This window comes from Phallusia mammillata, chromosome 4, assembly GCF_965637545.1.
Source record: "Phallusia mammillata chromosome 4, kaPhaMamm4.hap1.1, whole genome shotgun sequence".
Taxonomy (NCBI): domain Eukaryota; kingdom Metazoa; phylum Chordata; class Ascidiacea; order Phlebobranchia; family Ascidiidae; genus Phallusia; species Phallusia mammillata.
The window spans coordinates 11,138,426-11,151,383 of NC_137255.1; the positions used below are offsets into that span (position 1 = coordinate 11,138,426).

The following is a 12,958-nucleotide window of genomic DNA, read 5'->3' on the forward strand; positions in this document are numbered from 1 at the left end:
TTATCCAGCTCGATGAAACACATCTTGGTGCTTCAGCATGAACCGAAAATGCAACGGCATAGGGAAGAAGTTTGTTCTGCAAAGCAATGAAGCGTTTTTAAACTACCAACTATCAGTTTCATTTTGAACGAAGATTTTGATAGTATTTGAATAATGACCCTGGGTCGAATATGTATTTATTTTAGATACAACAGACTCAGAGGTTCTACAACAGAACTAACACATTGTATTTTGAAAACCTTAACAAACTTAAAACAGGCACAGTTAGATAACTGTGGGTCCTCAGAGTTCACAACAGATGTTTGTTAACTCTCACTCTGACAGCCAGGATCTCCACTCGCCCAGGTTTCGTCTGCTTTATTCTGCACATATAAATAAACTATAATATTGGTGAATCAGGCCAGAGATGAGCAAATCGGTCAACTGCATTTCGAATAAATATTTGAACATACATTAGAATTGATTTAACCTCGGCATGAGCAATCTCAGTAGACTTTCCATCCTCTTGATCAGGGGTCACCAAACTTTTTTCACTGCGGGCCGGAGAAGTTTCATAATAATTCGCGCGGGCCGGACAGTTTACATGCCCCAGCGCCGTCTTTGCGAACTTAGCCCGCAAGGCGATTTTGATAGGGGGCGCCAAGATATGGTCTTTGTATAATCCCATTATAATCTGGTCTCATCTTACAAGCAACGCTTGTATATTACGTCACAAGTGACCAAAGAAAGCAATTGTTTGCGCACAATTAACACTTTTAGTCTTGTTTGTGACGTAACAAACTGGCTTTGGGTTAATCCTGGGAGTTGTAATCCCATAAAACAAGGTAATATCAATTCTACATATCGCGACAGGAAAACTTTCGTAAGAAGTAGATTAATTTTTAAATGTCACAAAGTTATCAATGCGATTTGACAAACCAAAAAATGTGGTCGCGGGCCGTAGTTTGGTGACTCCTGCTCTTGATCGTTAAAAGCTCGGTGGACATCCGCCATCACAATTCACTGACGTCCTTGTATTTTATGCGACATGTCAAAAACACCACAAACTTGGAGAAAATCCCTACATTTCATATCAAAACCGTTCTCTTACTGGAGAAGCTATCTTTTTTCTCAACTCATTTATTTCCACAGGAACATCCTATATAAACGTGGTAGTAAATAAGTTATATTCTGGTCGATTTTTGCAGTCCACTATATACAAAGGCACCTTTAACACAAAAAGAAAGACATGCTTACCTTGTGAAACGGTTGAGATGGTATATTTTTATCAATTCAAACTTTATCATGAAAAATAAGTTGCTGTGCTTGATTTTGTTGTATTTTAATTTTTTGTGACCTGTTGCCATTTGCTATCTATGACTTCTTCATACAAAACTAGCATTTCCTTTTCATCTCTATATTTTTGTGAAGCTCAGTTTACTAAACTGAAATCCTACACCGGTAATGACAACATCTGTTGTTGAAACACCTGCACCATTATTCTATATTTACAACTTTTCTGGGTTTTTTACATTTTTGTATGTTGTTGACTTGGCTTGTGGTTTTGTATTTACTAATCAAATACATGGAATACAAGTGCTTTCAGTAAACAGAGTTTGCTTACAGTGATCCTTGAAAACAGTTTTTACTATAAAAATGGATTTGCACCAAAATTTTTAAAAAAAATTTTAAAAAATTTAAAAAAAAAAAAAAATTAACATTTTTTTCCCCAAACGGTTGCTGGTACGTATATGTACCATGCTCTAAAATAAACAAACTAAGAAATTACATAACAAAAATTTTTGGAATACTTTTTTTGGCCCATTTTAACTAAGATTTGTTGACTGAATTAAAAAAAGCAGTGCACAAAAAAGTGTGTCCCTCAAAAGTAATGATGAGAAACCGTGACGTAACAATAGAGTTGGTTTCGGACACAGACACGCTTCACTGCATGACAAGAAAGTGCTTGCTGGGTAAGCGGGAAATCTTAATTTTTGATTGCGAAGTTCGTTGTATGCTCACATCTACGCTTTTTAATCAGAAAACGTTTCCAGGAACATCAGCACAGTTACGAATTTAGGTATGCTGACTTGTTTTATGTACTAGTATTGACAAAATATACAAATACGCGTGCGATTAATGTACGTTGAAGTGACGTTGTGGATCGTGGCGACATTCACCTAAAATCTGTCACAATTTACCTTAATATTCTTGTAAAAGTCTGTAATATTGTGCTTTTAAGATTATTAGTCAATAAAATGAATTGTGACTTAAATATTGAAATTGTTATTGATTGTGAGGATTTGGATTCCTTGGACATCAAAAGGTAAGAACTTGTTTTGCTGTTAAGAATTTGTCAACATATTTTTGGTTTTGTAGGTGTAAAAAATGTAAAAAAGAATTTTCTACAAAGAGAGGTCTTCTATGGCATGAAAAAGGCCGCCATGGTAATAACTGTAAATATGTATATGAGTAAACATTATTATTTGGTAATTGTTTTGTACATATTTATAGTTGGTACTTTCCTAATTTCAATTTGTTTGATTTTACTGCACAACCTAGATATTGTTTTTCTTTTTTTCAGCGGAAAGAAAATCCAATGATATTGATAAAAACAAAATTAAAACATGGTGGATAGAAGTTGGTGGCAGTAAAAATGACCTACAAGCAAATGCCATTAAATACTTTCTGGAAACTTTACGATTTTAACGATTAAAGCACCAGATACCTTGTTTCATAAATTTGCATGTGATGGTATATCAATAATTCCCAGTCTGTTTTCAATCCAACGAACATTATCATTAGGTTTAACAAGAAAAATGTTTGATAAATACATAAATTATCTCTCCCAAAAATCGAGCCTTTCCAAGTTGCATCAATTCGAGGAATTAAGCAAGGATGATGAAACGATCATACAATATATTGGTGGTTATATATTACAAAAACTAAAAAAACGTAGTCAGTCTGAAAATGAATTGTTGATTTTAAATGAATTGACAAATGATGATGTTGATGTGCCAGAAACCTCTCTAATTTCAGCCTTGAATGATAGTAAGTTTGGAAAATTAACTGTCCTAAGTGCAAGACACGTGTGTGGAGTTTCCAGGACTCTGTCCTGACAAGCCCAGGAGCTTGGGAGGTTAAGGATAGTGGTATACCTCTTTAATTTGTAGTGACGCGGTTGTAACCTTGAGACTCATTAGCATAAACATTAACATAAAACCGATCACCACAGAGCTACTAACACAATAGCGAGAATTACACCCAAAATTTGATTGGTTATATCTCCAAAAATGCTCACGATTAGGGCTATTAGGGTCGGGGTAAGGTATTAGCACTTAAAATTTAATAAAACTAACCCAAAAAATTAGTTACCAATGTACAAATTTTATGTAAATATTTCCCAACCCAGCCCATTTATAGCCGCTAAATAAAAATTCAGCTCTTTACGCCCCCTTGTGAAAGCGAAGTTGTGATTCTCGTGATGGTGTTATTAGCTCTACCTACAACAGCACGGCGAGTACAAGGGACCCCTTTAAAACATAAAGTATCGCATGTACAGCATGTATCGCATGTATCGCATGTATAGCATGTATAGCATGTATAGCATGTATAGCATGTATAATCGTTTGCCGCATGTACCCGGGACTTTCCCTAACTTGTGTTGTAAGAAAATTAAATGTGAGTAGAAGTAGACTGTACAAAGTAATGTTGTTAAAATGTGCCTGCAGTTAAAAGACCTAGGCTCACTAGTCACTAGTTTAATTGGTGTGTAACAACAAAATTAAGATAAAAATTGATAGGAGTTTGACTGGTGAAGTGGTTGTAATTGGTTTAAAGTCAGTACTTTGTGCAACCTCTTGCTTTACGAAACTGATCAATGCTCCACTGCAGGCACAATTTTACTTTATAAAATGTACTACTTTCTGTGTTACATTTTGTATTGCAGATTGGTAAAGTTTTTGCGATCAATAGTAAATCATTCATTGTTGCTGTTTTTGTTGCACAAGTTCAGACAGTCATTTTATTAACTTCATTTTAAAAGTCTGGTATTTTAGTCTCATTGTTTTTCATGCAGCAGATTCGTAACAGAGTGGTGTTAATTTTAATTGTATTAATTATAGTGTGTACACTTTACTATGCTTTCTGGTGCAGGATTTATATGTTTTTGAACTAATTCATGATTCCATTTTTCAGCTTAACTTTCAAGATAAATGTTTAAAAAGTTACTGCTAGACAAGTCCAACAGTTTTTCTGAAAACATATTTGGTTATCATGTTTTAGTTTATTGACAGTGTTGTCCTAGTAGCAGTACAAAGATTCCAGCTGTGAATTATGATTGTACTGTTTACTCATTTGCTGACATTATCAATAATATTTTGTGTTTTTTATGGTGCTTCTTTGTATTTTTTTATTGTAACCCCAAAGACTAAATTGTAATTAAAATAAATTAAAAACCTAAAATACTTGTTGGAAACTTGAATTAGGTTTGCAAGTACTGCACAGATGGCTAGGGTAAATTTAATTTCAGAACATCAGCTAATGACTGCATAATGTATCAGTTGTCCATAAGTGGAAAGTATTGTACAGATGCTGAACGGGTTTTGAACTATATAACAATGCAGAATAGTTGACAGGAGAAAATTCAAAAAAATGTCCACTAGTATGTCAGTGCATTAAAATCATAAACGACGTGCAGATAGGTAATAATATAATTTATTCAATTTTTAGTCAGAAGGTGCAGTAAAAAATACCAAATACACATCAAAAACATACTAAATTTAGTTAGCAGACGTGGAAAATAATGTGGTAAAACAAGTGGGGATAAAGGAAAGAATACTTTTTGACAATCATAAACCATTAGTACCAGAAAAAGGTGAAACACAGCAGATAGAGGTTGATATATATGCCGCAGAACTACTGAATCAAAAAGGACTTTATCAAATGCACAACAAAGCAGCACCTATTTTGTTGTAATTATAGACAATACTAGGTACTGCTTAAAGCATATGCATTCCAAACCATTTCTTGCTTGTGGACCAGCAAGGATAGAAAAAATCATATTTTATCACACTGACCAACTTCCAGAACCTATCATCAATGATGACCAGACTTCTGCGTCTTCTCCATTCTAATGCACTAATCTTTGCCAGCTGACAATCAATTAGAAAGTAAGATAAAAGTTGAGACTGATAAGCAACAAACTTTAAAGCCAAATTCCAATGCAAGTCATCATCACACTTCTTTGTATAATCCAACTTTAATGGACCAAACTTTGCCAAGTTTGTTTCCACATTCTCTGAAGGAACCATGACCATAAAATTGCCACCAAAACAAGCTGATAAAAAGCCAGGAAACACACAAATGAATGTTTTAGAGTTCTGAGATTTGAATTTCATTCATTTTGTTGTTTGCTTGTTTTTGCATCGGCAACTGTAAACTGATTCTTCAATAAAGGATGTTGAAATAAAACACTGCTTGCTTTAGTTTTCTATACCCTTGCTTGCCTAACACATGTAATAGACATCCTGTAAGACAAAAGTCTTTAGATATTAGTTGCAATTGCAGCAGTAGAGCACATGAAGACTGTTACATTCAGCCTAAACCATACTCAATAAATCAGTCAACTGCAGTGCAGACCAAGACAAAAGACAAAAAACTCGTACCTCATGTAGTTATAGCATTGCAACTGCGTAGTAAAGTACATGCGGTTACTTACAATACAAGTTGGGGAAAGTCCCGGGTACATGCGATAGATTTAGTATAGACGCTGTGTACATGCTATACATGCTATACATGCTATACATGCTATACATGCTATACATGCTATACATGCGATACATGCGATACATGCGATACTTTATGTTTTAAAGGGGTCCAGTACAAGGGCCAAAAGGCGGTTTCTGCAAACATGTTCAAATTAAGACAGGGCAACAGACAGAATTTCAATGACATTTACGCTTACCAAAAGGACTGGAGTCGTTTAAATGCAAGCGATCTGTAGGAGGTCTGTAAACACAGCATCAAATAACATCACATAAAAACATCACTTAATCACACTAGTGACAGACGGCAAAACTTTAAGCAACAATAATCTTACCGGAATTACAGTTCGGTTCAGAATAACATGTGGGTGCCATTTTTGCGATCCAAACACTTCTATTCCGGAAAAAATTTAGAATATTCGGAAGTTACACGGACGGCGATCCTTGTCAATTAACTTTCTGCGTAGGCTTCCGTTTAGTTAAGTTTATTAGGCTAAGCTCACTACTATTACTATCCTTGAAACAATAAGCCAGTGCTCTTCAACCTTTTTAGTGACACGGAACCTCCAAGGTGTTTTGTCAAACTTTGCGGAACCCCCCATAGAATCATTTTGAATGAATGTAACTCAAGTAGGCTGAATCAAAGCAACATACATTTTTTACGTAACACACCCCAAGCACATAACAAATGTTGACTTCAATTAAATTAAACGATTTACTGAAACGCATTGTCATGTTATTTAGATTGGTCGTTTGTACATTTATCTCAGAATTCAAAGAGAGATTATCAAGACTTTGATTATTACGTCACAATTGATTAATGGTGTAACCAAGGTTAACTAGATTGTACAGCCCGTTCAGGGTTCCGCGAAGCAAATCTAGTTAACCAAGGTTAACTAGATTGCATTGCTGTTCGCAACAATGATATTATGAATCATTTATGTTTGAATTGCTACACATAAGCTCTGCGAACCCCTGTGCGACCCTTAAAGTTCGCGGAACCCCTGAAAGGGCTGTACGGAACCCCGGTTGGGAACCACTGCAATAAGCACATATATCAGGGGTCTCCAACCTTTACCCCGCTAAAAACCATTCGGACCAATTTTACACAGAAAAAAACTAACAACGGGAGCCACAAATACCTTCTTAAATTTGAAATAAAATGCCACTGAAAAAACGTTTTTATGTTTCACGACATTCAACTTTTCGTTGTTAGTTAGTTCCTTGCATATTAGGTACACAGTTAAAGCAAATGAAATTTCCCACGTTCCTAAGTAGTATTGAATGCTGTGTTTTCTTGAGACGCGGATTTTTATTTGAGTATTTAACGCGTATTTTTAGACAACTAGTATGGTATAGACGCAGTTGTGGGTAACTACTAGAAACTGTCTCCGTTGGTACATTAGTTTCATAGTATGTATTCAGGAAGCTTGTGTTATCAGCCGTGCGCCTGCTGAATTTTGTACCACGTGTTTTGCACTATAAGGTTTTGCGTTTCGTTAAATAAAACACTCTACGCTCTGGAGTGAACTCTACGTGACTGGGAACACACTGGCCTCAGTCCACAATCGCGACGGGCCATGTGTGCAACTACCGAACGCCCCCCTATGTTCCGTGTCCGCCATTTTCAAAAAAAAATCACTCAGCTAAGTAACTCTGGCTTTGACCTAATGCCCACAATACTCTTTGTCTACTATTGTTCATTGTGTTTGTTGTCTATCTCTTTTTTCTTTCTCATCCTTTGTTGCAAGGCTTTCGTGCAGTGATTCTGAAACTGTGTGCCGCGGCCGTGTGAGGTTTCCAAGTGTGTCGCGAAATCTTCTTGTTTTGAAGTGCAAACATTTCCTGGTGTTTTAAGACTTCAGAATGAAAGACTGGTGTGTATGACAACGTTTCAGAGCTCATATTTTTGTTATTTGTTAATTGAAAGCATCCTTACCCATCACGATTAGGTTGAAAATTACCATTTTTAAACAACTTTTGTTATGTTTACCTGCAAAGTGTGCCACGACAACATATTTTAGTTCTTTAATGTGCCGCATGCATAAAAAGTTTGAGAACCACTGCTTTCGTGGATAGGCCTCTCAATAAAAATTTCGGGCCTAAACGGGCTTCGCAAAAACGTTTTATTTTTTTCTCGTTTTTATGTCGATTTACAGGAACTGATGATGCAACATTGGAGAAATATGTATTCCTTTATTTGAACCGGCTGATTCTGTTTTACCAAGGATTTTATAGTCCATTGGTTTTACTGTATTACATGTGTACCCATTGCACATGGCTATGCAATTAAATGATTTATGGAGGTAACCGTATTCGTCTACACTTCTGTTTTTCTGAATATTGTTGATTTGTCGATTATTATAGTTGCTTATTTTCGACAATGATTTCTTAGTTTGTTATGTATTTGAAAATAATAATAAAAAAGGAATATATTAAGGTTGTAATAGTAATACGTTTTCGGCTGCCTAAATCCTGATGTAGAAAGGTTTGTCATACACATTTTCAGCTAAGTTTCACAACCATCCTCACAGTATTATGATGTGTAAAGGTTTTTATGAATTGCGATATTGCTCAGTTTAGTTTACATCACTTTATTATTTTCATACACTTTAAGTAGCACTGCTTTAGGGCTGTTTTTAAGTTTTACCTCAGAAAATAGGCCAAATATTCCAACCAAAAGGGTTTGACTTTGATTACAAGACAACTCTGCATACATGGAAAGAGTATTATAACAATTTCTGTTGAAAAATCCGTTCAAGTGTCACATTCATTCAACACTATTATTTTGTATGAAATATTCACTTTTATTAAATAGACAAAAACACACTAAACGAAAAAAGGTGTGCCACCCATGTTTTATGCCTTTATAGTTTGTTTTAATGTACCCAATACCAAATATCAGTTGGTGTCAGAAACCCATTTTTCTGTCCATGATGAAGGTGTAGAGAACTCACCTTTAACATTATATTTTTTCTTCTGGGCTACAAAATCATTTTTTACACTGCTGTGGACAGTTTCAGTTGATTTGTTTTTTACTGAAGGAAGTGACATGCACAATGTTTGTCTGTCAAAATAAAGTGCGACATTTCCAACATCACCATCAAATCTATTTTTACAGATTTCTAAATATTTTCGGTAGTAGTGACTGGAATTTGATTTAGTACTTTGCAAAATTAAAACATTATCAGCCTCTTGGGTGGCTTTTGCCGATCCAAAAATAGAAGATATTTGCAAAGGTAGATTGGAGTCTTCCTTTCGGGGATGAATAACAATAGTTACATGAACTTTCTCTCTTGTAGCAAATTTTCTGAACTCTCCTATTACATAATCCTGGTAAGTAAATTTGTCCATCTGCTCACTCCGGTTTCCCAACATAAACTGTAGATTGTCAATAATTACATGCTGAATATCATTTGCAAAAGTGGCTTGATACATTGTTTCCAATACAACAGCAATATCTTGTGCGCCATTGAAAGTCATCATGTATAACGGTAACATTTTGAATTTGTCAGCAACTTCATTATATTTTTGAATATTTTGCTCGAGTTGAACTTTCGAAAATTGCTGCAACATGCATTTCATAAGACGTGTATTATTAATTTCAAAACTGCCCCATAATGTTGTTACACCTTGAATTGCAAGATCAAGTGACATTTCTGAGACTAATGTTGTTTTGCCACAACCTGTGGTTCCTGTAATAACTGTAAGTTCACCACGTCTGTGACCTTTTAGCTTTTTAGTTAAACTTTCAAACCTTTTCCATGGAACTCCCGCATACATTGATTTATTTTCGATTTGATTTCTTACCTCATCTTCAATATCCTCAAATTTTATAATGTTTTTGATTCTCATTGAAGTGGCAGTGTCAATTATTTGATCCAAATCTAGCCCTTCCTTCAAGGCTTGATAAGGTGTCATGAATGCTGATCTAAACTTCACAATTTTACATCGATCTACACCAAGCTTTTTGGCAAATCTTTCTGATGCTTCTATGTCAGAAAGGCCATTTCCAAACCAAATAACAAGTTTTGAAAAGCCCTCTAACAATGGCAGTGTATTAAGAGAAAGATGTGAACTACCAAATGGTAAACAAATGGCTTGATACTTTGATGATTTGTAATTGATTGAAAGAGCATCATAAACATTAAGAGTAATTACCAGTGAACAGTTTGCTGATAATTTACCCCCTGAACATCCAAAAAATGATGATGAGTAGTAATTATCCATTGGTGAAATTGAAGGTTTTACAACACGATCTTTGTTGCAGTAGCCTCGCAAAGTTTCAATCCCAACAACTTTTGTTTGATTATGATTTTTCCATTTAAGCCAAGGATATATAACTGATGTTTCTTCAATATTAGTTCTTATTTGGTTACAATGTAAGAAATCATATGTGAAAGTGCTTAGTCCATATTTATGAAGCAAACCATCCAAGTTGCAGTGCTCAACATCATACAAGCTTTTGGTGTTTATTTTCCAATCTAATAGTACAGAACTTTCTGCAGTTGCTGAAGATGTGATTGTTCCACTCAGAATTTCTTTGTATTCATCCCACTGCTTTTTTTCTGACAAACTAAATAAAGTCTTGAAAGTGTCCCATGAACCACCATATTCAGTATCGCTACAGTAAAAGTGACCATTTGTTTTGTTGATGTAGCAGGTCATGCTTTTGTTTTCTTTTTTCATGTCTTGTTGAAGTACATTCATGCACAAGAAGCATGTCTTACCTTTTTGGTGTTTAATTTGTTTACTATGTAGATAATGCCCCACTTCTGATTCAAGTGTTTTAATAGCTGGTGTCCAATCTGCATGTGTTTCTGAAAACTTACTTGCAGTGGAATACCAAACAACCTGAACTAACCTTCTTTTAAAAATGCTTAACATTGCTTTGCATTTAAGCACAGTGTCACAGACATAAATAGGAACACTTAATGGCCCAAATATTACACCACATAAGTATTGCCATATCTGAGTGAGAAAAATTATTGAGAGTTTCAATAGATACCTTTAAATAGTAATTAAATAGAAGGCATTCGGTGTGTTTTTGTACTATTCTATCACAACAAATTGATAACAGTATGTGATGTAACATCTTTTATCTTATCAACTGTACTTATGTCTTATTTATCAAGTCAAATATCATTGTGCCATGAAAAACAATTTTGACACGCTATAGTGCGCTATATTTTGTCATTTATAACAAGCCCTATAATATCGTACTTCACATTTTTACTCATATGTTGTTTAGTTGTTGTACAATCAATATTTTTATAAGTTAATCTTACGTAAATGCAAATTTTTGTAAAAGTTTTGTGCCCAAACACCGGTGCCTTCGAAAACTGCAGGTGCGCTAGGTACTTCGCTTGGTAAACTACAGGTAACTCGTTTTAATTCAACAAAGCCTGTAAATAGTGCAGGTAACCTTTTTTGAAACGAGTAAACTCGTAGTTACTGCGACGTAACGTAATAATGCTGTATGTAGTACTATGTACTGTTTTTAAGGTTGGGTTAGGGTTGAGGTTAGGGTTAGGGTTAGGGATCAGAGTTTAGGGTTTTGGTTGTGTGTTGGGACTATCGTAACACTTTTCCAGCATTATTTGCGTGTTATAACGTTAACTGCAGTATTTACGATTTGTCGCATAAAAACAGGACAGCTGTAGTATTTTCGAGTTACGTCGTACCTATTCTGAGTTTAATCGCACCAAAGAGAGTTACCTGCACTATTTTTAAGTTACGTTGCACGAAAAAAGGTTACCAAGCGCACCTGTAGTATTAGAAGGCAACCCCCAAACACAATGTTGATTTTAATACTGGTACTTTCCCTTTTTAAAGAAAGGTTTGGTTGACGTCACATCGATCATGGACCGTGGTTTCTTATCTATATTTCTATGAACAAAATTATATTCTTAAACAAGCACTCGAATTTAAACATTTAATCACTTTGTAAAATGTGTGATGTGATAATTATTTTTAGGGAGACGAACGCAGTGTAGGCCTACCTACTGCCTTTCTTGCAGCTCGCACAGGAATGATACACAATTGTAAATTTTACTCTTCCCCATCGGAACTCAAGCCAAAAATTGTTGCACACTTTTTTTGATTCCCCGACAGGGTTTCTCTCGCAAAAAAACCTATAGCCCAGGGGTGTCAAACTTGTGGGGGTTCAAGGGCCACATTGCAATTTGGAAATTATGCCAAGGACCGTAAGTGATTTTTATACACTCAAACTTAACGCTTATCTTTAGTCAGGGAAACGGTTTTACTATCGTTTTTATTCATAACATATGATTTTATTCATATATTTAACTTCTGTAAATGTCTTTTTAAATCAGGGGTTGAAACCTTTTTCATATCGTGACCCATTTTAGCAACCAAATGTAACTTGCGACCTTCTTTGAAAAAAGTTCATGTTTTTGTAATCTCTGGAATATACTCTCACTTTGGGCAAAGAGAAAGGGTCTGAGCTTGCCGGTTCTTTCACTTTTCATACATAAAGTATCTTGTTACTACACACTGCAGTACACGCTTTACCTACTACAAGTGTTTGATGTTAGTTTGCCCACGTGCATTGAATGAATGACGGTATAGTGACGTAATAAAGCATTTGTATTGTGATCGTCCTGATGCAGTGATTCCCAACCTTTTTTGACCTGTGCACCCTTTTAGTCGATATTCAAATCTAATTCCTCCTACAAATATAGTTTGCTAAAATTTCGTTTACATTAACATTTTAATGTAATTCTTATAACAGAAATTATTCACGTGAACAGAAAATTTTGGGCGAGGGGGGCCCAGAAATTGACTTGCACCAGCATATTGTTTGCTCTCAAGGGCCCTGGTTTCTAATCTATATTTCTATGAACAGAATTATATTCTTAAACAAGCACTCAAATTAAACATTTAATCACTTTGTAAAATGTGTGATGTGATGAAGTTTATATTAGGGAGACCATGGTCGAAAACGTAATGGTGTCTGGGTCTACACTACTTACAACAAAGGTGGGCAACCCTTTTGAATGCGCGGGCCAATAAGTAGTGATATATTGCGGAGGCGACCGCAGTGATGCCAAATTTGGGTCGCGAGACCTTCCAGTCTGGGTCGCGAAATATTTCAAAATTTCCCATGAATAAGCTATCGCATCTGCTGTATTAATGAACTTCGGCTTTTTTCAACCTTTCAAAATTATTATTGCATTAATTGTCACATGAAT

General features: G+C 35.3%; 1 protein-coding gene, 1 long non-coding RNA gene and 1 pseudogene across 3 annotated transcripts; 2 read left to right on the plus strand and 1 right to left on the minus strand.

Annotated features, from left to right (window-relative positions):
- The first annotated feature begins 1,873 nt into the window (after nucleotides 1-1,873).
- Nucleotides 1,874-3,098, plus strand: LOC145223453 (uncharacterized; annotated as a pseudogene). Its single transcript, XR_013859477.1, has 3 exons — nucleotides 1,874-2,305; nucleotides 2,359-2,426; nucleotides 2,564-3,098. The product of XR_013859477.1 is annotated as an uncharacterized LOC145223453 (transcript).
- A 4,323-nt stretch (nucleotides 3,099-7,421) lies between these two features.
- Nucleotides 7,422-7,955, plus strand: LOC145224712 (uncharacterized). Its single transcript, XR_013859721.1, has 2 exons — nucleotides 7,422-7,621; nucleotides 7,904-7,955. It is a non-coding gene; the product is annotated as an uncharacterized LOC145224712 (long non-coding RNA).
- Nucleotides 7,956-8,530: 575 nt separating this feature from the next.
- On the minus strand, nucleotides 8,531-11,956 carry LOC145224711 (twinkle mtDNA helicase-like). The gene has a single exon (XM_080091271.1). The coding sequence runs from the start codon at nucleotides 10,629-10,631 to the stop codon at nucleotides 8,646-8,648; it is 1,986 nt and encodes a 661-aa protein (XP_079947397.1). The 5' UTR covers nucleotides 10,632-11,956; the 3' UTR covers nucleotides 8,531-8,645.
- Nucleotides 11,957-12,958: the final 1,002 nt, after the last annotated feature.

Bases quoted from the DNA above. Each gene is read 5' to 3' on its own strand.
- LOC145224711 (XM_080091271.1), bottom strand. From the start codon at position 10,631: ATGTTAAGCATTTTTAAAAGAAGGTTAGTTCAGGTTGTTTGGTATTCC.